This window comes from Trichomycterus rosablanca, chromosome 4 (genome assembly GCF_030014385.1).
Source record: "Trichomycterus rosablanca isolate fTriRos1 chromosome 4, fTriRos1.hap1, whole genome shotgun sequence".
NCBI lineage: Eukaryota > Metazoa > Chordata > Actinopteri > Siluriformes > Trichomycteridae > Trichomycterus > Trichomycterus rosablanca.
In genome coordinates, this window is record NC_085991.1 from 27,039,208 (window position 1) to 27,064,841 (window position 25,634).

The 25,634-nt window shown below is 37.2% G+C and overlaps 1 protein-coding gene across 1 annotated transcript in view; it reads right to left on the bottom strand.

The window, feature by feature from the left end:
* The window catches only part of dock11 (dedicator of cytokinesis 11), a 120,138-nt gene that overhangs the window by 51,147 nt on the left and 43,357 nt on the right, over positions 1 to 25,634 (bottom strand). The window contains exons 28-41 of the mRNA XM_062994093.1: positions 24,847 to 24,993; positions 23,262 to 23,345; positions 20,426 to 20,537; positions 18,227 to 18,265; positions 15,659 to 15,840; positions 9,812 to 9,925; positions 8,268 to 8,337; positions 8,070 to 8,158; positions 5,331 to 5,436; positions 4,544 to 4,610; positions 3,590 to 3,637; positions 2,037 to 2,179; positions 1,840 to 1,955; positions 1,606 to 1,743 (exon numbers count right to left, since the gene is read on the bottom strand). Of these exons, the coding sequence (XP_062850163.1) occupies positions 1,606 to 1,743; positions 1,840 to 1,955; positions 2,037 to 2,179; positions 3,590 to 3,637; positions 4,544 to 4,610; positions 5,331 to 5,436; positions 8,070 to 8,158; positions 8,268 to 8,337; positions 9,812 to 9,925; positions 15,659 to 15,840; positions 18,227 to 18,265; positions 20,426 to 20,537; positions 23,262 to 23,345; positions 24,847 to 24,993 (1,455 nt within the window). The remainder of the gene's footprint in view (positions 1 to 1,605; positions 1,744 to 1,839; positions 1,956 to 2,036; positions 2,180 to 3,589; positions 3,638 to 4,543; positions 4,611 to 5,330; positions 5,437 to 8,069; positions 8,159 to 8,267; positions 8,338 to 9,811; positions 9,926 to 15,658; positions 15,841 to 18,226; positions 18,266 to 20,425; positions 20,538 to 23,261; positions 23,346 to 24,846; positions 24,994 to 25,634) is intronic.

Below are 25,634 nucleotides of genomic sequence, written 5' to 3' on the forward strand. Positions count from 1 at the left end.
TCATTTTCCTATATACACATACTAGAAGAGAATTCCATCATGGTAGCAAAACTGTTTGTACATAGCAGGTCAGGTCTGTGTTGACAGTTAAAATGTAATTCCAGTTACACTTTATGTAAGGAGTCCTTAACTGACTGGTTTTTATTTCTTCTAAATTGATTGTATTTCAGAAAGCACAGATACCACTCAGGTTGAAATATGTTACATAAGCACAAATTGCAACATCATAATTACGCACATTAATTTCATGAATTCCAACGACTAGTTAATACACATTTGGTGCATATTAAAGTAGATCCTCAGGCAAAAAAGGATTTTGAATATAAACCAACAGCTCTGAGTTTAATTACATATTTGAGGATTTTAAGGCAGCTTACAGCATTTTAAATATACCATGTTTGTGGGGATTGTATTACATTGAATGTAATTCTGATATTTAAAAAAATAGATGGTTTCAATATTATTGTGTTGTTATGTAAAGATGTTACCAATTAGTTTTTTTGTGTTTTCTAAGTTTAATTTAATTTATTAAGACTTTGGCTGGTTGTTTTCTGTGATTACTGGAACAGAACCTCCTTCAAAAAGCCCTTATGCATGGCCTTCCGATTCCTTGTCTGTTATAATTAAGGCCCTATCTAATTCACGACTGTGAAAATTGTGCCATGGACTGATAAATGAGGTGTTTCCTGTGTAATATGCAATTTGCTATAAAATTTTAAATTTAAGGTTTGTGTTTAGCAGTTTAACTATGATACGAGGCGATCTTAGCAATCATACGCAAATTAATTAATTAGCAGACTTTTCTGTGGTGTAGTGTGCTGACAAATGTTTGATGTATGTGTTTACGTGTCCCTTTGGGGATTCCATAATCAAGAAAAAAGTGTGCTTCTCTACACACGTGATCATCTCTCTGTAGTCTGTGCCAGTCAAGTATTATGCTTCCAATAATTTGTCTATGTACAGTTTATTTTTAATTTTTTTGTAAACTCAGCAAACTCTAAAGACGCTCGTTTACATTAGCAATTGGTTAGACTAAATGTCCAAGATGTCAAAGTCTAAAGCAGCTAAAAACACGACTTAATTAACTGAGTTTGGAAAACTCACAACTGATTATGTGGACAATTCTAGGTTTACATTCAACTATTAAGGTAGGCTGTGCTGTGTATTGTAGCTTCCATTTATTCTGTTATTCAATTTATAAGTGTTATTTAATAACTGCTGTAAAAATCCGTGAAATCTGTGATTTTAGAAAAACGAGGTCCGTAAAAATTAAGCACATTTTCCTGTGAATTTAGTAGGGCCTTACTTATAATGCTTGATGATGGCTAGTGACTTTTCTGTTCTATTTAAATAAAAGTACATGAATATGTAGGACAGACATAACCCAAAAATCTGAGTGACCATGCCTACAGTCAAGCAAGCTTTAAATTATGATGGGCTTTTTAGCCAAATTAACAAATATAGAAACGTAGTTTAGATGGTGTTTTTTTCCCAACTGATGTGTTTAGTTGCAACTTTGGCACCCTGGTCAAATTTAGGTTCTGAAGCAAAGCACTAATTAAACATTTAAACACAAATACATGAATGTCTTTTTTAAAAACTCACCCTTGCTATAAAGGCTCTTAAAGATGCAAAAACATGTTTGATTGCCACCTCTGATTGGCCAACTTTCAGAAAGTTGAGGTAAATATCAAAGACTTTCTTCATAAGAGTGTTATGGCCGTCACTATCCAGCAGCTGACTCTGTAAGAAATAATGCAGAAATAAACATGAATCCAGAAAAAAACCTAGTTAGCATTATTAATAAAAGGTTTATCTAAATCATTGCATTTGTATCACCTTAAAGCTCTGAATGAAAAGAGAGAGTGTGTCCAGCACAGTGAGGCAAGCTTCAGTGGAGATGTTTCCTTCTAGCAGAGCCTGATGGTTAAGCTCTGCTTCTGTAGAGCCGCCACCTTAAAGATCATTAGTGAACATCTGAGCAATACATTCATGAATAAACAATGAGAGAGTTTAGAGCCAGATCTTGTGAGTACCTGAGTTAAGGGTGTAAGAGGCCTCCAGGGTGTTAAACTGCTGCAGGCTGGCCTGCATAAGGCTGTAGCGCCCACGCATCACTGGCATTGTCTGAGACTTTCTGTCTGAACAGAATGCCCTGGACATCCAGGATTCCTGGCTCCTACACAGATAGAACACACACCAATGAATGTCAACTACATTTTTATTGCAATTCAAACACCACCAAAGGACGTTATCAGTAATACTGTTGAAGAAATGATGAAGGAAGTCTAACTGATCCAAAAAAACATGATTTTTTGTGATCCTTCAAATGGATTGATAATGTAGGAAGGTGGAGAGGAAGGACCCCAAGCTGATTCTGTATTCAAAAGCAGTGGATGAACAAATATCAGTCACGCTACGCAGAGTGGCTGATAATGAAAAAGGAAAGGAATCCAGTCGCCTGAGGCAAGAATCAATATCATGTCAGAGACGTGCACTCTACAATATGAGGTATCTGGCAAGCCGTTAAATAACAAAGGCTCGCACGGAAAAAGAAATCATTCAACTAAACCTAAGCGAGGCACGAGTGCGAGAATGGAACATGCCAGCTACTCCATCCACCAACTCGATTCAACACAATTGCAGACCAACATATTTTAAGGATCACTGATCCTTTTTTAAAAATAATCTTCTTTATACAAATGCGTTTTATACAAAAGCGAGCCCTCGTTTGTGTTTATCTCTGAAGAAACACAACACTGGCCGTCACCTTCCTTGCTTTGTCTAGCACAATGCAAAAACTCAGCAATGCACTGGACCCTAGACTCACTTCAGCTGTACTAGCACTAACTAGCACTAACCAGCACAATAGCTCCTGGAATTTGTAGTCTGTTGAAAGCCACTGTGCATAATCCTGCTGAAGTAAACTGTATATACCAACCTCATGTCATTTATTCATTTATTCAGCCCAAAAAAGTTTAAAAATAAAAGTTTTACAATTGTACAAAGTTATATTGTATTTTGTAAATTTGGAATTTGATGCCTGCGGAAAAGTTGGGACAGAAGCATGTTTCCACTGTGATACATTACCAATCCTATTAATTACATGTTTAATCATTTAGGAACATTTTTTGCAAGTTCATGCTTGCTTGATACACACAAAGCCTACAATATTCCATTTTTTAAATATTTTAAACTAAAAACATAAATGTGTAACAATCATTGGTGCAGTACAATGTACTGTATATAGAAAATGCAACTGAAGCAGTACTTACTTCTTAAATGTATTAAGTGTTCAGGAACTTTTAAGCACTCATCCATAATTTACTGTTTGTAATATAGTTACACAGTGTCCGAATTCCCTTTTGGTGAACATATGGAACATTTCATTTTCATAAACGCTTTTATCCTGGTCAGGGTAACTGCCTGGATAAAGCGGTTACTTTTTATTAAAAATAAGATTTAAGCCATTTTAGTAATTTCATTGTCATTATAAAATACCAAAACCATACAATTCAGCAGGTATTGTTTTAATAGTTTAAGTAGTTTTAGTAGTTTACATAAGGCAACAACCCATATCTATTCTTACCTAGTGATGTTCCTTCTGCCATTATAACGAAACTGAACCAGTGCAATCCTGTATGAAAGACAAAAAGCATGTTATTAATACCTAATAAAAAAGTGATACATTAGAAAACCACACCAAGAGCTAGGGCCAGGTGCACATGTATACAGTTCACAGTATAAGCTATCTTAATTATTAAAAATTTTTATAGTCATGTGGGCTACACTGAATAGTTTTAAGAACTTTTAAGAACTCACAGACTTAAGATAAATGGATTTTTTTAAATCAAGACAGTAAAAATTCACCTTGAACAAGAAATTTAAAGCCCATTTAGTAAGTGGCGGATGTTTAACACAAATGTTTCATTTAAGCTTAGTGTTTTGTATCAGTGTTTGTTTACCCTAATTGTTAATCTTCTCTTGAAATATTCTTTGGTTCAACAAAATGAACTAATGAATAATACAGACATTAAAATATAAAGATTTTTTAAATCCTAAATATGAAATAATTAATAGCAATTTATTATATGTAGAAGTTATTAGTTTAATTGTTATTATTACTATAATTACTTGTATTATTTGATATTAAAGTAGCTACATGAAGCTTTAGTCTAGTTAAATTACTTTTGCTATGTATCTTGCAGTATAGTTAGCTATATTGTGTAGAAGAATAGCTTTACTATAGCTTAGCTAACATTTTTCATATATATTTTTTAAATAAACCAATGTGGAATGTCCAGAATGCTGCTACTTACTGTGCTGCTGCACAATTCTTATTTCATAAGGACATTCTGTCAAATGTGTACATAATCTAATGTAGTTTTACTACAAATACAGATGTTACAACTTGCAAAAAGTATTCAGTTTTAAAAGCTTAATTGCTTTGTAGTAGAACTGACAGTTTTACTGTGTGCAGATGTTTTCACACATACCAATAATTGCACATCTGACTTATTAAAATTTTGTTTTGGCAACTCACTCCAGAAGACTGAGGAAGTTCATGATGTCTTGTGGATTCACTTTGTTCCAGTATGTCAGCAGGGTATCTTTGAAAGAGCAAGACAATATAAATGAATTAATATAAAGTAATTATTGGTACATTTTGAATAGAATCCACTTGCTGAAAGTGTTTAAAAGACAGTTAGCAGTGAACTGGCTTTAAACTTTGTTTCTGTGAGGAGTTTCTTTCTGTGGGTTTTCTCTAGTTACTACGATTTCTATTAACCTCCCAAAAACACACCTGAAAGTTAGAGTGACTACTGATGTGATGCCCAGAAAAGAAATGGTGTGCTGTCCATTGTGTATAATTTGACTGAATATAAATGAACTGATGTTTTACTAAACACACTGTATTTTGAACCTGGATGTTCCACAACACTTTTGGAACTGTGGATAGATAAACCCTTTTGACACAACTGCTATGCTTAAAGAGGGAAAAGCACTGCATACAAACACTCAAGCAAAAAAAGAACATTGTTTTTTGAAATTGTCAACTGGGGTCCAGACCATAACTCATTTAAGATGCAGTGGCATGACCTGAAAATGTCTGTTCAAGCAAAAAATTCCAACTGTGTGTCGTTAGTTCAGTCAATGTTGGTCCATTTTTGTGACTTTGATAAAGATCAGACTATGTATTGTATTGTATGCACAACTCATGCAAAAATCTTAATAGTTCTAAAGGGTTCATATATTTTTTCTGCAAATGCTTTAATAAATACAGACAGATGACAAATATTTGGAAGTAAGCAAATGTAGATGCTACTGACCCTCTGACAGAGTCTTTACAATGTGCAGGAAACATAGCAGCAGACCTCTGACCTCGTAATGTCCAAGCCGCCCAATGGTGCTTATTGTGGAGCCACGTCGGTTTAACTGGAAAACAAAATTACAACCATTTATATATATAAAATGGTGGTGCATTTTCACATGTGTAGTAAGTACAGTGCAAACAGCAGATATTCGGGGACAGCAGTTAACAGTTTTGTTGACAGACAGTACACAGTGCGGTGGGAGTGATGTGTGATAATGTACTACTGTATAATGTGCAACTGTAGCGTGCAAAATGAATTATGTAGTAGAAAAAGGACACCAGAGCTGATAGGTATACAAACAGCTGCTGGAATAAAGATATGCAAATGGTATTTGGTTTGGCAGATGATGGACTTGTGCTATTGTGATGGCAGTTGAAACATAAAAAGATGGTTGCTTGGATGTTATTGGTCAGTAATATTCCTGGCTTTTTTCTTTTCTGGAAAAACATTGGTTGTAAACCCAGCAATATTAAGAACCTGGACAACCTCAGGGCAGATTGGACCAAGTAGTCTGGTCTATAATCTGGTCTTGTAGCTAAATGAGACCAATCCTTGGCAGCATTTAGTTCCAGGTTTTATTGGTACACTATGCTGTAAGAAGGTCAGCTTCACTACTGTAAGTGTTACTACTGGTTAAAACCTAGTACAGTTGATTATTTCAATAGAGCTCTCAAATGCTGCATAATCATTGGTGTAAAAGCTGTATATGAGTGGGGAAAGAACACGGCCCTGTGGGACATTTGGGTATCTAAGATATGGGAGTCTAACTTAATATAACATAAGCTGTTTTTTCCTGTCAGAAAACCGGTGCTCTGGCGACAAGTGTTCAGGGATGTGTTCAGCTGGATGAGTTTGCTGTGGAGCATTTTTAGCACAGCCATGTTAAAAGTGGGGCTAAAATCCACAAGCAAGATTCTGGTTTATGTGTTTGCTTTGTCTGTTTTTTGTCACTGCGTCTTCAAATGAGAAGAAGAAAAGGTCCTGAATATGCATCTCTCCATCACACTGAATCACATTGGTTACAATGTCTATTCACAGTTTTAATGGGTTAGTGAGAATTTTGAGATGGCATCAACCTGTAATCAATGTTTTTCTCCACACTTTTCCTCTCAGTCTAGTCATGTCCAATTACCCCATTGCATTATGCTTCCTCTCTACTGATGTTGACCTTCACTCCTGACTACAAACACAGGTCCCCTCTGACACGTGTGCAGTAGCTGACTGCATCTTTTCTCTGCATTTGCACAGGACGAGTTCATATGGGGCTCAGTCTTGCGCACAGAGAGTCATGCTATTATCTCTATTATCCCCCGTCTTTATGCAGGCGCCATCAATCAGCCAGCAGAGGTTGTAATTGCATCAGTTATGAGGAATCTCTTCCGGCATCCAACCCTGATGAACCAGCCAATCAATGTTTGCGTAGGTGCCCAGCCTGCCAGTAGCCGAGCTAAGATTTGAACTCACGTTCGAAGTTCAAGATGTCTGCTCTGGTGTGCTAGCATGTTTTACTGCTGCACCATCTGAGCGCCCGCTGTAATCAATTTTAAACATAGTAATATTTCTACATGAGTAGAGTTTTTATTATGAGCTAAAGTGACCCAAACTACCAACTAAACCAGAGCCAGCCATAGGGGTGCCCAGGCACTCCACTGAGGGGAAAACATGTATTTTCTCTTTTACTATTTATTACTAATACTATTTATACTCTTATTTCTAAAAAAAATGACAAAAAGCCCACATCATCATAACTTCATAGTCTAATAATATAAGCCCTTGTGTTTTCTGTGCTTTCCGTCCAGAATCTCCCTGGTTAGCCAAACTCCACTTCTCAAGCGTTAGTTAGACTTACCTGCCTGTGGAGGAGGGGTTTCACCAGTGAGTGAGTGACTGTTTATGATTAACGGTAAAGCAAAGATTAGCTAACAACATAGCAACAGCCAGCCAATATGTCAAAAAGGCTAAAGCTCTCTGGTCCGAAAGAAGAAAATAAAAGATGGTAAAAAAAAGAGGTAATGCAATTAGATGAATTAATACTCACACAGTATGTGTTGCACAGTAATAGTTACCGTCAGATGTGCTAAGTCTGAAAGGGCGTTACTAGCTAGCTAGATAATGTTGGCTAATTTAAACAGGATGGTGGCCCAATGTTGGTGAATTTCACATCATATTTCACTGTCAGAACAATGTTTGGCTGAGCTTTCAAAACGTTGGACATTATTCGTTAAATGCTCGAGTTCAAAATGCCACCTATCATGCAAAGTCAGCTCCACATTGGATGAGTTAAAATCAAATTAATATTCTCATATTGTATAATAATGTATTAATAATGCATTGTTGTAGTTTACTGTGGTTTGTGTCTGGCATTAACTGGTCCGACATCCTCCAGAGTCAAGACTGGAATCACCACTAATTTTGACTGCCAAAATTACTCTTAAATTATTTTACCACAAGTTTCTGAGATGAAGAAGTGATATTTAAGTGGCCATTATAAGAAAATAGTATTAATATATTTTGTGTATTACCTTATTTATATTCATATATTATTCATACTGTATTTATATTGTATTTATAATTTGTTTAAAATTACTTGTTTGAGGCATATATTGAAAACCAGTGTGCAATTACCCATTGAAAAGAAAGACAAAATGTATATATTAATGAGCAGACATGTCTATATGTGATGCCATGGCTGACCTCATTAATATCAGGTGTGCCTGGGTCTCCATACATAGAGTTTCGTAGGTCTTCTCTCCTGCCGTGTCCATTTTGAGTAATCATGGCAGCTTTAAAGCAAACAAATGACTGAGAATTTAACATGCACACAGTATATTTAATTAGACTTTTCTTAAAACAGCTGCTATAGTACAGTTCCAAATATGTAGCTGCACTTACTTGGCTCCTTGTCGATAGCTGTGCTGACTCGGCGAGAGTCTAAGCTAGTCATGGATACATCATCTCTGCACTGAGAAGACATGACAGTTTTCTCTGTTACTGAGATCAAATAAGATGCATAAATCGAATGATCTTGTAGATGAGGTTGCCAACGACATGTGACCAGTTTTCATTTTTAAGGCGACTTGAACAAAGTTGTTTTGACAGTGTATTCATTATTCCATTACTTATGAACAGCTTGCCAGTGTTAACCCAAGTCAATGCTAACCAGTAAAACTTAAATGATCTGTAACTGATAAAAGCATTTTTTAACAGTTTTTTAATAGTAGTTTTTAGTTCTAGGAGCCTAGAACTAACCAACATGCATCACATTCTTATTTTGCATTAGTATATTCTTGTTGATTCATTTAATAGGATCAAGGTCAAAATATTACATGGTAGCTTGGTTTTGTTTAGGTAATGTTAACATACAGCAGTCCATGCTTGCTTTAGTCAAAAACAAAAAGCTACAATGAGCTACAGTTTTATCATAATAATGATTTTCATGTTGAATATCAATTATGTACCACAGGGATGTCTCCATCAACAGAAATGTAATGCCTAATGGGTTGTTGCGTCTGTTTAAAATAATGTTACTTGTGCATTGTGGAGACTATTTTGACCAACAAAAATTGCTATATATTCAGAATTAATGTTTAATTTTTTTAAACATATTTTAGTTTGTCTGGCTTTTTTTTTTATTTTATTTTTTTAATAAGTTGGTATGTAAATATATTTTTTAATATATTTTTATATAATAAATTGGCATGTAAATAATTGTTTTTAAATAAGTTAGCATGTAAATATATTTTTTATTTTATTTTTATGTAATAAATTGGCATGTAAATAATTTCAAGATTTTTAATCTTTCAAGTTAGGGAAACCAAGGCCAATGATGGAGGGTTTCAAACTGTAAACCATGCAAACATTTAACATTAAATTAAAATCAGAATTTAAGTTTTGATTTAGAAAACATACAGACCAAACAATCCTCACATTTTTAGGAGTTTTCCCCTGTAGATACCAGCACAGTGATGTCATTGGTCTGGTTTTCTCCATTTTAAAGATCTACCATTACACATCTTTTTTCTCAATTAAAAGGCAAATGTCAGGCACTCGGATGGTGCAGTGGCACAACACACTAGCCTTTTGCAATAAGAACCTAAATATTTATTTTCTTATTGATTTTATATCCAATTAATATTCTAATCCATTTGAATATTTAATCTTTTACGTAACTAAAATTCAGTTTTAATGTAATGTAGCTATTTAACAGCCATTACGATTTGTTAGTTGTAACTGCATTACATGTGTTTGCACAAACCTCAGTTCAAACTAAAATTTACTGTAAAAATAAACATGATGTTTAGAATAAACTATGGTCTGTTAAATATATCATGCTAGTGACAGTGAAGTAAATGCAGTTAAACTTCTATTTGTCACACTGTATGACAATAAAATATTGCTTTTTTATTAAATCCTTTAACCGGGGAGGTGAAGCTTACCATAATGCCAAAGCCAGATCTTGATGGTTGCTTGTAGGCACTTAGCTGATTAAGGTTTTGGTAGAGCAGCTCGAAGAGTGGCAGGTACAGCATACAGATACGAGCCTGCTGATTCTGTTCAAGCAAAGAAGCATATACATGAAAGATTCCTTAATAATAATAATAGTATACACAACAATACAAGAATATGTTACACACAAGTATTAAATGCCACCTCTTGATACTAGTTAATTAGAGTACGCTGTACATTAGACCTAGATCTTTAACATTTTAACCATCGCCCCTGATCATCATAATAGAAAAGCTTTGTTGAGGTTTGTGTGAAATTCTGCACAGATAGGAACAAAAAATTTTTGTTTTTTTTTATCTCAGTGTATTTATAAAAATAACCCATTAAAAATGAGCAAGAAGTTTCAAAGTTCATATCCTGTTATGTTCGCAATCCTGATCTACAAACCCCATTTCCGAAAAACACTGGGACGTTTAGTATATAAAAAGTCTCTTAAATCATTTTTGAAATAGAACACATTTAGAACTGGATGCCTGCAACACACTCCAAAAACTTAAGACAGAGGCAAAATAAGTTAAAAATTTATAGGATATTCAAGTTACAGAATTCCAAAATAAGCAGTTATACTGGTTACATGATTTGGTGAAAAGGAGAAAACGTCTTGATGACAACCACAGACTGTTGAGCAGCTGAGGTCTTGTATTAAGCAAGAATGGACAAAAATTCCACTTGTAAAAATGAAACAATTAGTGTCCTTAGTCCTGAGCCAACTTGCATGTAAAGAACACATAGCTTTGTGTACAAGCAATTTAGTGGAAATCTGCTATCAAAATGAATAAGAAAAACAGCACATAGGCAACACCCTTTCAGCCGTGGTTATTACACTGGTTAACTTAGCTTTCTTGGTGGATCAGAATTTGCCGGTCTAATGACACAAATACAGGATAGTCTTTCTTTTATGTCTCTTGTTTTGTTTGACCCTAGATATCATGAGACAGCCATCACAGAATGGCTTTGCAAGACGCCTGCTCTATCTCACATCAGTCCAGACATCAGGCTTTAAATATTCAGTTACAGATTATAATAAAGACCATCTGTCTGACTAAGGAAGGTGTATTCTTTAATTTATAATACCTGGACGTTGCACACGTACAGTCTGGTTTTACACTGGCATGTTCAAAAGGTGCATTACGCACATAGTGTACATGCTCTGAACTATAAAATGTGCAAACACAGTTAATATCACAGACAGCTTGGTGCCTGAGGCTCTGCTGCTTATTTACAGCGGACAGAATAAAATATTTGCATAACAGACAGTTGCTTATCTGAGCACCCCAGTTAATATGTTGAAAGTCATTTGCAAAAACGACAGAAGCAGGGTTTTAAATAACTGTGTATTCTATTTAAATGACAGTACATCCATTCCTTTAATTTACATGTGCAGTTACATTAAATAATATGGCTATAAAGTTTCAAAAGAACCTCATTACACCTAGAGCTCATTAAATCATAAAACTTGACAAGGTCAACACTTTCTCTATTGTATTGTATATGTCTGTATGTGTGTGTATAAATATATACATATATATATATATATATATACATATATGTATATATATATATATATATATATATATATATACTGTATATAATATACATACTGTAAATATAGTGTGTATATGTACATATATATATATATATATATATATATATACATATATGTATATAAACCACCTTAAAACCACCTCCTTGTTTCTACACTCACTGTCCATTTTTATCAGCTCCACTTACCATATAGAAGCACTTTGTAGTTTTACAATTACTTACTGTAGTCCACCAAGACTATAGTGCTTACTGTAGTCCTTCTTTACATGCTTTGCTACCCCTCTTTCATGCTGTTCTTCAGTGGTCAGGACTCTCCCAGGACTGGTATTATTTATGTGGTAGATCATTCTCAGCACTGCAGTGACACTGACATGGTGGTGGTGTGTTAGTGTGTGTTGTGCTGGTATGAGTGAATCAGACACAGCAGCGCTGCTGGAGTTTTTAAGCACCTTTTCCACTCACTGTCCACTCTATTAGACACTCCTACCTAGTTGATCCACCTTGTAGATGTAAAGTCAGAGACGATCGCTCATCTATTGCTGCTGTTTGATTTGCTCATCAGTGTCACTGCAGTGCTGAGAAAGATCCACCACCTAAATAATACCTACTCAGATTTTGAAAAGACTAATTAAAATATATAGCTTAATTTTAACCTATTTTAGCCATTCCAAACCCAGTCTTGTCCTAGCGTCCAATTGCATTCATGACATGCAACACCCTGGCTGATGTTGGGCATCAGATAATTTTGAAGTAATATTTGTATGATTTTGTCAACCTACTACTTTGTAATGCACCTGTTCCACTTACAGCAAAGCAGCCTGATACAACCACCATTATTGACAGTAGGTGCAGTGGTGTTGGGGTTGAATGTGTCATAGTGTCATATCCGTCATAATTGAAACCTTCCTCCAAAAAGCTTTTTTGGTCTATGTGATTAACAACACACTTGTGCTGTAAGCTGCTGATTTAGGTGCAGTCAAACTAGTTTTAATAAATACAGAAAAATAAGCTTCAGTCAATTATATTACAAGTTCAAAAACAATTAAAAAAACTCTCTACACTGCAAATCAAAAAGTGTTTCAGTCATTTGGTCACAGTAAAAGAACTCTCACGACTGTTACGTCTGACATGTCATACCTTGGTATAAAAAGAATTTCTGAGTAAACACAAGATACAATTTCAAAAGTATAATATTTACGTGTTACCTGCTTGGTAAGATAATCTGAAACCATTTGTTTGGACAAATATGCAAAAATGAAGTAAATCAAACTGTGAGGCGGCACGGTGGCTGGGTGGGTAGCACTGTCGCCTAACAGCAGGAAGGTCCTGGATTCGATCCCCAGGTGGGGCGGTCCAGGTCCTTTCTGTATGGAGTTTGCATGTTATTCCTGTGTCTGCGTGGGTTTCCTCAGGGTGCTCCGGTTGCCTCCCACAGTCCAAAGACATGCAAGTGAGGTGAATAAAAAATAAGCAAAGAAAACTGTGCTATATGTATAATGACTATAAATATAAATGGTGTTTTGTAATTTCATTTCTTTAAATTGTTGGTAACTGATATCAAAATCACGTTGGTATGTTTCTTTCATAGTGACTTAATGCCAAGAAGTTAAAATAACTACATACATACGGTTTTCTTTGCTTATTTTTTATGCAGTCATGCTTGTGAATTAGTGTATGTCTTACAGTTGAGGTCAAAACTTTTGGTTACATTCATGACAGAAACGGTAGTTACCCATTACACAAGGTTAATCAATTCACAAGTTTAATATCAAACACAGTCATGGACAATTTTGTATCTCCAGTTCACCTCACTTGCATGTCTTTGGACTGTAGGAGGAAACCGGAGCACTCGGAGGAAACCCACGCAGACACGGGGAGAACATGCAAACTCCACACAGAAAGGACCCGGACCGTCACACTTGGGGATCGAACCCAGGACCTTCTTGATGTTAGGCGACAGTGCTACCCACCCAGCCACTGTGCCTGTTCTTGCCTGCACGAGGTGAAATGATGTGACTCTGTAGGCTAAATTTTTAGATCCTGACACCTGTAGTAATGTAACAGGTAACGTCTTTCAGACCTTGTTTCTTTTTTTTGTATTTTGTTTATGCATTTTATCGCGTCCAATTGCCCGATTGCATCATGCTTCCTCTCCACCAATGCCGATCCCCGCTCTGATTGAGGAGAACGAAGCTAATCCACGCCCCCTCCAACATATGGGCAGCAGCCTTATGCATTATGTCACCTGCACTAGGTAAGTGCTAATGCGGATCAGCCCTGTGCACGGAGAGACACACCCTGATCAACGCACTCCTTTTCCTGCCCCCGTGCAGGCGCCATCAATCAGCCAGCAGAGGTCATAGTTGCATCAGTTACGAAGAGACCCTATCCGGCTTACTACTACCCCACGCCCAGAGCGGTAGAGAGAACAGAGTGGCGACACTCCCATAGGGAACCGTTGGAAAGGGGGCGGGACATATTTTCTGTGCAGCTTCCGGGTTGTGGAGCTCTGTATAGTTCCAAACATCCCATAGAGCCCCATTCATTTCCACTACTTATCAAGCATTTTTAGCTGTTTGTTGCTTTGTTTTAAAAAAAAAAAATGAATTTGATGTCATTAATATACTTAATACTGTTATTGTTTAGCATTTGCTCAGCACTAAATGTTACATGTTTATCTTAATTAATAGGTATAACTGAATTTAGCTTAGTCAGCTAAGCTAAATTATTGACACTAGAGTCTTTTCACCTAAAATTGATTAATTAAAAGTTGATTAATCAAGAGTCCTGTTACAGAAATGATAATAAAACATCAGAGCCATAATAAATCATGCTACTTTTACTTTCATACTTAAGTACATTTGAAGGTAAATTTAGTTTAGTACTTTAGTGGAGGTAAAGAGTATTTTACTTTTATTACTACTTTTACTGGAGTAATATTTTACCTTGGATATCTCTACTTCAACTCAACTACATGGTTTGTGTACCTTGTCCACCACATACATTAGACAAAATGAACTAGTGCATATTAATTATGAATTAATTCATGTATTACATGTAGGAATAAATTATTACTTACTCATGAAATAAGACATGAATTAATGCTATTTCATGTACCTGCACTATAATGTTAAAGGTATTGGTACGGTAGTGTGTTTATGAATCTGTTCATTCAGTGCAGGTAAACCTTATGAATCCAGCACATGACTTAGTGTTTAACCAAAATGATTATTATTATGAATCCTCGGGAAAGTGAAGGGAGATTAGTTTATGTAAAAAACAAAACATAAAAAACTGTCTAATCTATGTACTGTATATTGTCTCTACTACTTAATGATATGGCATTATGTAATGTATGCTAATATAATGTACTGTGTGTTAACAAGAACGACCTATTAACAAGTCATTATAAACATCAATCTTCCACTTCATATACCAAATTGATATTAAAGCAGATGCAGTAAATGTAAACGCAATTGAAAATACCCAGAAATTTTACAAATGTTTATTATTTACTGTTTAATATTTCATTTACTGCTGCCTGTCCCATATGAGAACATGACAGCGCCGGGTTTGTTTGGAACTATTGGAGGGTTACATGAACCACGTGACCGCGTGGCGGCGAGATCAAGGAGTGTCGCAACTCTCTCTATCTACGGCTCTGCCCACGCCTATATAAACAACAGGCCAATCGTTGTTCATGTGGTCACTCAGCCTAGCCGGATGGAAGAGCTAAGATTCGATATGATGTGTTCGAGATCCCAGCTCCGGTGTGCTAGCGTGTGTTTTACCGCTTGTTTATGTTTCTAACAGCAGTATGTGTTAGAAGTTGAGTTCAAAGGAGAAAAAAGTTCCAGTTCATTTATGTTAATTAAAGCTGTCTGATAAATACATATTTTTACCCTACACATAAAGTATGTGGCCAAAAGTGTATGGACATATAACCAGAAAATTGTTTGATGTTCCATTTTAAATCGATGTGTGATAATACGCCCACAGAGCCCCTCTTTGAAGTTCTAACAGCCTTTCCTCCACAAGGAAAGCTTTCCACAGGATTTCGATCTATGTCTGTGGGAATTTGTGCCCATTCTGCACATTGCATTATTATTGATCTGTATAACTGCACACATTCAAACTTTAGCAGTTGCTTATAATCATTTCTAGAGGCAATTCAAGAACATTGTCAGAACATTAACCGAGCCAATGTGGCCACATTTACACGTGGGACTTGCCTTGTAAGTATTGTAACGATCATCCATGGCATGTTTAATGCTCAGGTTCTTTAAAACAACCACAGCCAGCTGCTTGATGTCTGGATTTCCCTGCAGACCCTCAGCTATCTCTCGAAGCAGCAGACCCACCAAGAAATGGTTCCTGCAGTAATCCTCAGTGAGACTGTACTCCAGACTCTGGTCTGTAAAATATTAACATATTAGTGTTTAAATCTCCAATAAAGACAAGACTGTGGTGGCAGCCTTCAGAGAACAAGTTATATAAAGACATATCAATTATTGTTTTGATACATGGTGCATATGTACATATTCCAAGAAAAGGTGTATTGTGCAAATGCTGTATGGGACGTATGTGTATCAGACAATAAACATTAAATTGACCATCAAAAATCGATTATGAAGTATCGAGTCTTAAAGTCTTAAAAACATGGTTTATGACAGGTCTATTTAACTTTGTTGACTGGTAGGTCACATATTTCATTTTTATTAACCAATTTATCATGGTCTGGGATGCAGACACAAGAATACACAGGAATACCCCGCACAGGGCGCCAATCCATTACAAGTCTTCGTCCCCCACCCTCCTTCCCAGCAGATATAGCCGGCCGTCCAAAAGCACAGCTGAGATTTGAACCCTGATCCCAGCAGTGGTGAGCTAGTGTAACAGCCTACTGCGCAACCCATGCCCCTTACATATACTATCTTATATCACATTGTTTGTTTTATTTATATGTTTTATCAGCGCTTCATCATAACCAGGGTAACGGTGGGTCTGGGTTTGCCGGAGTCACTGGGTGCAAAGCAGTAAAACACCATAGACAGGACACCAATCCATTGTTTCTTCCTGCTACACTCATACCAGTAGACACTTTCGTGAGGGTCCTTTGGGGTTCCCATTTGATTGACAAATGGGGTACAGGGGGTTGACACAGTGTAAAGACAGATGGACTACAGTCAGTATTTGTATACCTACAAAGTTGTATATACCAAACAGGTATGTAATAGTAAACGTGCTCAGTGAGTGTGTACTGTATACACCGTTCAGATATAACATTAAAACCACCTCCTTGTTTCTACACTCACTGTCCATTTTATCAGCTCCACTTACCATATAGAAGCACTTTGTAGTTCTACAATTACTGACTGTAGTCCATCTGTTTCTCTACATACTTTTTTTTTAGCCTGCTTTCACCCTGTTCTTCAAAGGTCAGGACCCCCACAGGACCACCACAGAGTAGGTATTATTTAAGTGGGGGATCATTCTCAGCACTGCAGTGACACTGACATGGTGTTGGTGTGTTAGTGTGTGTTGTGCTGGTATGAGTGGATCAGATACAGCAGCGCTGCTGGAGTTTTTAAACACCTCACTGTCACTGCTGGACTGAGAATAGTCCACCAACCAAAAATATATCCAGCCAAAAGCGCCCCGAGGGCAGCGTCCTGTTACCACTGATGAAGGTCTAGAAGATGACCGACTCAAACAGCAGCGATCAAATAGATGAGCGATCATCTCTGACTTTACATCTACAAGGTGGACCGTGGACACGGTATTCAAAAACTCCAGCAGCGATGCTGTGTCTGATCCACTCATATCAGCACAACACACACTAACACACCACCACCATGTCATTGTAACTGCAGTGCCGAGAATGATCCACCACCTAAATAATACCTGCTCTGTGATGGTCCTGACCTTCAAAGAACAGGGTGAAAGCAGGCTAAAAAGATATGTAGAGAAATAGATGGACTACAGTCAGTAATTGTAGAACTACAAAGTGCTTCTATATGGTAAGTGGAGCTGATAAAATGGACAGTGAGTGTAGAAACAAGGAGGTGGTTTTAATGTTATGGCTGATCAGCATATTTATGCCTTTCTCCCACCTTCAAAGACATTATGATCCTTTAGGGCATGTCCAACAAATATAGTGATTTTATATTTGAATTGTTTTGCGTTTTGTACTAAGGATAAATTAAAGGCCATTTCGGTATGTGCCTTTTTAAAAGATGGTCTAAATGTTTATAATACTGCATTCCCAAACTGTGGAACAAACAAAAGTTTCAGAAAGACCTTGTGTTTTATGCAGTGGGATCTCTTTAATAAGCACAGCAGTCTGTAAATAGCTTCATGTTTCGATCCTTTAAAACAAATCTCAATTTTAATGAAATGAACAGGATAGTTGTATTTTGCCCCTTTCAGCACAGTGGTGTTAAGAATCAGGATGAGAAACCACTAATCCACACAAGATCCTTCTGTGTGCACTGAAATCTGTCAAACAGCGCAGATGGCAAGAGAGATAAGAGGCGACGAAGACAGGCGAGAACCTACATTTATGTAGGTTGTAATTTGACTTTACAGTGACACAACAACATATCATGTGACATGTCTAAACTGTTCATCAAAAGCATAACAAAGCAGAAGAAGCATAGGCCCAGGCCTGCAATGTCTGATGCAATGGCGGTTAGATGATCAAGCATGATTAATGGTTGTTGCAAGAAAGTGGCCAGCCAGTTAGTGTGCTTATACTGGCAACCTAGGCCCGACTGCCATTGTTGGCCGGCTCTACCTACCTATGACGCCAAAACGCTCCGCTGCGTATGAAATAAAATCTGGCCATGAGCAAAAGAAAAAAAAGAGAAAATGAAAAATGAGGCAATTGTGCATGGAAGGAGTACTGTATGTGAAAGTGTGTTTAAAAAAGATCAGGAACAATAATATTTAAGGGCTTCACTAACTAGGAATTGCATTTCAACTGGATTATACTGTAATTTGTATTAATGGCATATAGCTCATTTTTATCCAAAGCAAATAAGAGTTGACGGCCAGGTGCCCAACTGTGTTGACATGGTGGTGATGTGTCTGTGAACTTCTTATCACTAGTCCAGTATTTTACCACTAAGCTTCAGCAGCTCTTTTCTCCATTTTTTGTTTGCCCATATTTTTGGTTCCGCAGCCTGCAGCAAACACACTCCATCTCTCTCCACCTGTCCCGCTGCTGCCACCCTGATTGATGAGGCACTGAGCATCCACAAAATTAATCTAGAGAATTAAGAACTTCAGAAGCCGTTCCTTTGGGCTGGGCCTGGTTGCAGAATCTTGCTTAATCTGACAGGCCATTATGGCCAACAAAGAGAGAAACAGTTGGCACAGATTATTGATCTTTCGGTTTTTCTAAAAATCACCTGCACCTCATTAAGCATTAAGTTGCTCCAGGTGGGAAAGTTTCTATATCAGGGTTTCTCTCTCTCAGATTTGCCAGCTCCTCTGTTGGCAACCTGCCCTTTCTCTGAAATGCTTGCTCCTAACCAGTTTTCTGCTGGAGTGGGATGCCAGCCCACTTTATCTCTTAATGGGAGCTTGTCTCGTGTTGTGCCATTTTTCTGGGCATAACACAGGAACCGCCCTGTATGCCCCAGAGGTGGTGTAACGGCCCTTTTCTGGAGCTGACTCCAACTATAAATCCATGTAGCATGGTGGGGTTGGAGTGCTGCTCATCTGCTCGTATATTACCAACCCCAGCTTGTTTTGTGGGTTTCCTATTTTACGTCTTTTTCTAAGTTCTGGGTTGCCGCAGACGGCCAGAGCAGTGTGTCATATTGTGACCACCCATTAACAATTCTGCACTATCCCTTTTCTATCCACTTTCTCCGTTGTGGGCTGCGGGTGTATTTGTGTCTTTTATTTGTTACTTTGTTTTCGTTATTTTGGCCACCACATTTATATTTAATGTCCTGTTTTTGTTGCTTGTTTAGCCACTGTAATCTTAAACATTGATTAAGCAGGTTGCACTTGGCCTGTACGACCCACCCCATTACACATCCGCTGTTAGCTAAGCATCTGGCAGTGAAATCATCAGTCCATGTTTTAATTAAGAAGCCTGTTTAACCTAAAAGGTCTGACAATCCTCAATATTTCTGACTTTACCAGCCCCTGCTAATATCAAAACAAAAAATCCAACTATCACTCCAATATAATGACAGATTGATATAATATTATAAGCTAACAATAAAATAATAATAAATTATTTTCAATAAACGATGTGAATATTGTAATGCCCAATAAATAAAACTATCTAATCTATTGGCATCTTTAAATATTCAATTTGGAAATTTCTTTGGCATACAGACTGGACTGAATAATAACTCAATAACTCAAATTTATTCAAATTATTCTCCATGCCACCCAAGGAAGATGGGTCCCTGCTGAGTCTGGTTCCTCTCAAGGTTCCTTCCTGTAATTTTAAGGGAGTTTTTCCTTGCCAATGTCGCCCTTGGCTTGCTCAACAGGGGTTTTGGTCTGTTGGTCCTGGATTCTGTAAAGTTGCTTTGAGACAATGTCTATTGTAAAAAGTGCTATATAACTAAAGTTGACTTGACTTGGCAGCAGCAAATAAGCATGTTAAATTGGTCATGAGCACATATCTGGGTCTTAAATTATATCAATGCATTGTTATCAGTAAGAAAACATTAACATATGCCATTATACCCAGATTAATGTGGTTATTAAAATTGGCACAGGATCTCATAGGGTGGAGCTAGAAGCCGAGTTTTCTGACGGCTTATCAGCTTAGAGTTTTTAAATACATCAATAAATTCTTTGCTGATTGATTATTTTTTGATGTCATTAAATCTGCATCAAGTGGGTGTCATTACAATAATGTTTTCCAACATGCGTGAACGGTAGTGGTGGGGTAGTTCAAGTAGAAATAATGTACACATACAAAACTAAATACACCTAAGAGAACTGTTTACAAAAGGTTGTAAATTTACCCTGGACTCTCTGTAACTTGGTTCGGCCGAATGCCATGGGCAGGTTGAGCGGTATGTAGTGCTCATGATTGCACACTGTCATGAGGAAGTAGAACTTCATTTCTGTTAATGCCTGTAAATAGAACATGTAAAACATGTTATGCAATAGCTTGACCTGAGATGTTTTATTCAGTTTATTATTCTCTTTGTTTCTTGGTGTCACCGATCAGGCCAAGCGTTCACACAAATACAGTTTGAGGGAAGGAAGGTTGCACAGGGTCTTTTCCTGTTGACGCTGTGATATGTTATCTCCGCGACTGGCCCTAATCGTATTGTGCTGATATAGCATCTTTGTTACTGATTTTTTTTTTTTTGGTGTTCCCCACCCCTACCCCATTTCACCCAATCTGATTGCAGGCAATTCACTTGTTGCAAGTCTATTTGTTGCTTGTATCATCCCCGCACTGGCCGAGGAGAGCTGAGACTATCATGCGGAACCTCTGAGTCTTACTGCGTATAGACACTGTACCACTAGTGCAGGCATCTTAACCAGATAGAGGTTGCAACTGTACAGCAGCATTGAAACCTGTATGATCACGTCCCTCAGGCCAGATCGATAGCATCATCTGGGATTTAACCCTGAGTGCTCAAGGTTACACTTGCATGATTTCATTAGGGTTAGGGTTAGCAAATAAATAGATATGATTTCTGTATTTGCGAGAAACTATTTAATGTATTGGTATTTTTAAAAGCATTACATTTTTATGAATTAAACTTTAAAAAGTATCAATAAATTGACCACCCAAATGTCAGTGTATCATATTTTAAGCTATGTTTCATTACTAAAATATCTTTAAACTAATCTTTGTAAAAAACACACTGACATTGTTTACACACAGGGTTTACCACAGTTTTTTTTGGCATATGTTCAGAACAGCATGTGGACAGAACGAGAGAACATAACTGACAGTTTTTCCTTGTGGGAGGGATGCCATTTCTGCCTCCTTTGTCATTCAAAGTAATTTTAGTTGAACATTATTAGTGAACACTTGTGTACAGGTTTAATGGGTCTCAAATGTTAACCTGAATATAATACAGAAAAGTGTTGTGCAACTGCTAAGACTCACATGTAAAGTGCATCGTTCTTTTAAGGAGTTCTGAAGTCCCTACTAGTTTGTACCAGTTAAAAGTACTAATTAAAAAAGTGCTCTAATGCACTGGCATACAATCGCTGAGATCAGAGTTCAAATCTCAGCTGTGCTATCGACCAGCCGTGAACATACATGGACATGATTGGCTGTGTGCCTGTAGGGCGAGGGAGGGAAATGGTCAAGCATTGTTTCCTATTCGCTGCTGTAATTATGGCCTCCACTGGCTCGCTGTGTTGTCCGAAGATGGTCACAGTAAGAAACAGTGAGGTGAAAAGAAGTGGACGGTGACTGTGCGCATGACAGTCTGCAGCCATTCCTGGTCAGGAGTTGGGGGTGCAGCAGTGGTGAAAGTGGTGATACAGTGGTTCAGCAGGTAAAAGGGGGCTGCACAGCCTCAGGGACCTCCAATCACTGTCTGTGAGGAGGAATGCAACTGCAATAACAGGAAAGTTCACTTCCAGTGAAAGTCAGCAACCTTAACTGCAAACAACCCGACACATAGTACACCACCTATTACAAAAGATAAGGAAAATGTTTTGTCTTTTATAAGGGATCCTATTAAAGAGAACAAAAATGTTTTGTGATTTAACAGAGATTATCTGTTAAACTAAACTAAGCTTTAGGCATTGAATTTTGGAATTAGGCGTATTTATTTAGTTATCTGTAACAAGCCCATCTGCAGCGTGGCTAGGTTACAGAATCATGTCCTTCTGCTTTCCCAAATTTGGCCAGCAAAGGGGGCATAGAGTCGCAGATGATTGGCCTGTGCCTCAGTGAGCGTTAACCAGATGAAAATGCTTCTGTTCATCATTGTTTCTGTCGACATATGAGGCCAGCACACCATTATCTTTTTCTGGGAACACAGCCGATGTCTGGGCACTTTTTAGCTATCAGAAGGAAACTGCCCTGGAGGAGTTAGTTGCCCCTGAAGCTTTCTAACGGCCTTTTACTGGAGATGGCCGCAGATTTGGACCAACGCTGGGAAAGGGCTGCGCCAGTTGGTGGGGTGGAATACCGCTCATGCATTGCCATCCCCTGCCATCACAGGCTATACTAAGACAACCAGTTCTTATTTTTGTGCTACATTTTATCCACTTTGTCCCTACTTTGTTTCGCTTTATTTATTGTCCCTTTTATTTATTTGTGCCTTTTTAGCCAGATTATTGTTCTACTTTGGTTAAGCATCCTAAAAACTGTGTTCACTTTCAATTCTTGCAGGTGTGGGGCTACACCTGGTGCATCAATAGCAAGGTGTGACCGGCCCTGTTACGTTATCTTTAAAAACATGTACCCAATTTCTTTACTAAGCCTTCAAGCCAAAGGATAGTAATTAATTTGAGAAGATCTTTAAAACATGTAAAGCTAATAACTGCCAGGTCTGACAAGAAAACTAGGATATGTTTTGTAAGATCCAATGTTCATTTAAGCAAATTTCCTAGGTTTAGATTAGCTGGGTGGGTTTAGCTTGAAAGATGTTGGTTGCAAATGCTGTCATTACTGCTTTATATTGACTTAGTTCATTAAAAATGTAAATAAAGCACCACAGTTAAAATAGTATGAAAACTGTAAAACACCTGTTTAGAGTTATAAACCTGTATTACCCATCATTAGCAAAGCTACCAATAATTCTGATTCTGACTATATATCATCATTTACCATAAATATCTACTCTAAACTGAGCTCAATCTCATTCTGTTAAAACTTACCTTGGGGTCTTTCTGGCTAAAGCCACACATGTAGTCGTTCACGAGACTAAAAGCAAATCCTCTGTTCATGAAAGTCACGCAGCGCTGGAAGAGGTTTCCAAAGAGATTACAAGACATAACATTACATTTCAAGAGCAATTTGGTGGTACAGAGCTTAACAATGAAAGCAATTTAATTGCATTAGGCACTAAAAATAATGTGTGCAAGCGTGATAAATTGAAAGTGACACTTTTAACCTGATTAAACTCATGTATTAATGTGATTGATAGTGACTGGATAAAAACTACAAATCCTTCATTTAGATAAAGCAACAAGCAGCATTTAGATATAATTTTTAGCACAAAAAAAACTCAATCCACAAAATACTGCACTAAATAGCATATGAAACATACTTGGTGCTGCTCTAAATTTATTGTACACACTATGTAAAACTAAAGCTACGACGTACAATTCAGCCAGAATGCCAATGGCAGGGATCTGCAGTTTAGCAGCACTTTTTTATTGCTAGTGTTGTTTGACTTGACTGCATTTGACTGCATAAGCAATAGTTGCAAACTAATCAATTAAAAGTTACCTGAATGTAATAGTGTTATAACTGAGTTACAACAGTTGTAATATTATTAAGGCCTAAATTCAAGAAAACATGTTTAATTTTATGGACCTCCTTTTTCAGAAATCCCAGATTTCACAGATTTTTAAAGAAAAGTGCCACATTTCATGACAATCATTAAAAGACACTTATAAATTGAATGATAGACTCAATGGAAGCTACACTACACAACACAGCCTACCTTAATAGCTCTCTTTTAAAGACATGCATCCACATAACAGGTTGGGAGTTTTCTAAAGTCAGTTACCCAAGTAGTGCTTTCAGCTGCTTTATACTTTGATATCTTGGACATTTTGTCGTACCCAATTGCTTATGTAACTGAGCTTCTTTAGAGTTTGCTGAGTTTATAAAGAAATAAATAATAAACTGTACACAAACAAATTATCGGGAGAATAATACTTTACTGGCTTGTTCTTTTAAGGCGCAACACAGACAGCAGAGACATGATCATGTGTGTAGAAAAGCACACTTTTCTATTGATTATGGAAACCCCTAAGGGACAAAATACGTATGATTGCTAGGACCGCCTTATATTGTGCCTCATATATCAGAAGCTTTGCAAATGAAAAATGTTCATTTCGAAAAATCGCTAAACACATATTTGCATATGCAAAGAGCTTATTTTACAGTCCGTGACACGATTTTCATGACCATGAATTAGGTAGGGCCTTAATTATTATATGTATATGTCATAGAACAAAGCAGACTTAAATTACATACAGCTGCATGTAATAAAAATTTTTTTCATGTTATCTATTGAAGTTCTACATGAAGCATTTACTCATTTTAATATCAGAACTAAATTTGTTTAAGGTTAACTGCTTAAACTGAAAAGGAGATTTAAAAACAACACATCCTATGTATCTTTGTCTTGTCACATGTCAAATGCTATCTAACCCTAAGCTTATCAGCCAGCATGGTAGACTGCATGTCTGAACATGTGACATGATTGAGGGAAAATATATATAGACATACCTTAATGAAGTTGGCTAGACTGATGTTGACACAGCGGGCCTCTTCTGGGATCTCAACGTAACGTATGGTGATGTGAGGCATGATGGAGAGCAGCAGAGACTGCACCGCCTGCTGGAAAGAATCTGGAAACCTTTGGGCTCGAGGCATCTATTGAAGAAACAATGAGCTTTGCAGTTTATTTTACTGTTTTGCTTCAAATAGTGCTATAAACAACTTTTTGTTTATTACTGACAGCTGTCTACAGGGTTTACTGTAAACTGGCAAAGTTAGGCTTTATAAATGTTTTTTTTACACATAATTAATGGATAGAATATGCAGCATCTTTAAGACAGGTCAGCAGGATCAGAGGCTGGAAAGATGCATGGAAAGACAGAGGAGCTGTTTAATACAGTGCATGATCAATGCTGCACTATACAATAATGATTCTGCGTCTCAAGCCGTATAAAATGAATGCCTAAAATAGTAACCTCATAATTAAACAAATGTACCATGCCTATCTGCTGTATAAATCATTGTAGCTCGATTATGCAATCATGTCCTTCTGCCTTCCCAAATTTGGCCAGCAAATGGAGCATGGAGCTGCAGATGATTGATTTGTCACTTTCTCTTGAAACTTGTTGAGCGTTAATTCAATCCAGGTTGGAGTGTTTCTATTTATCATGGTTTCTTTCTCACATACTTGCCAGGTCCTGTTTGGCAACCTGCTCTTTCGCTCAAACCATTACACTGGGCTTGATCTGGTTTGGTTGGGATGGCAGTACACCCTTTTATCTTTTCATTTTACAGGC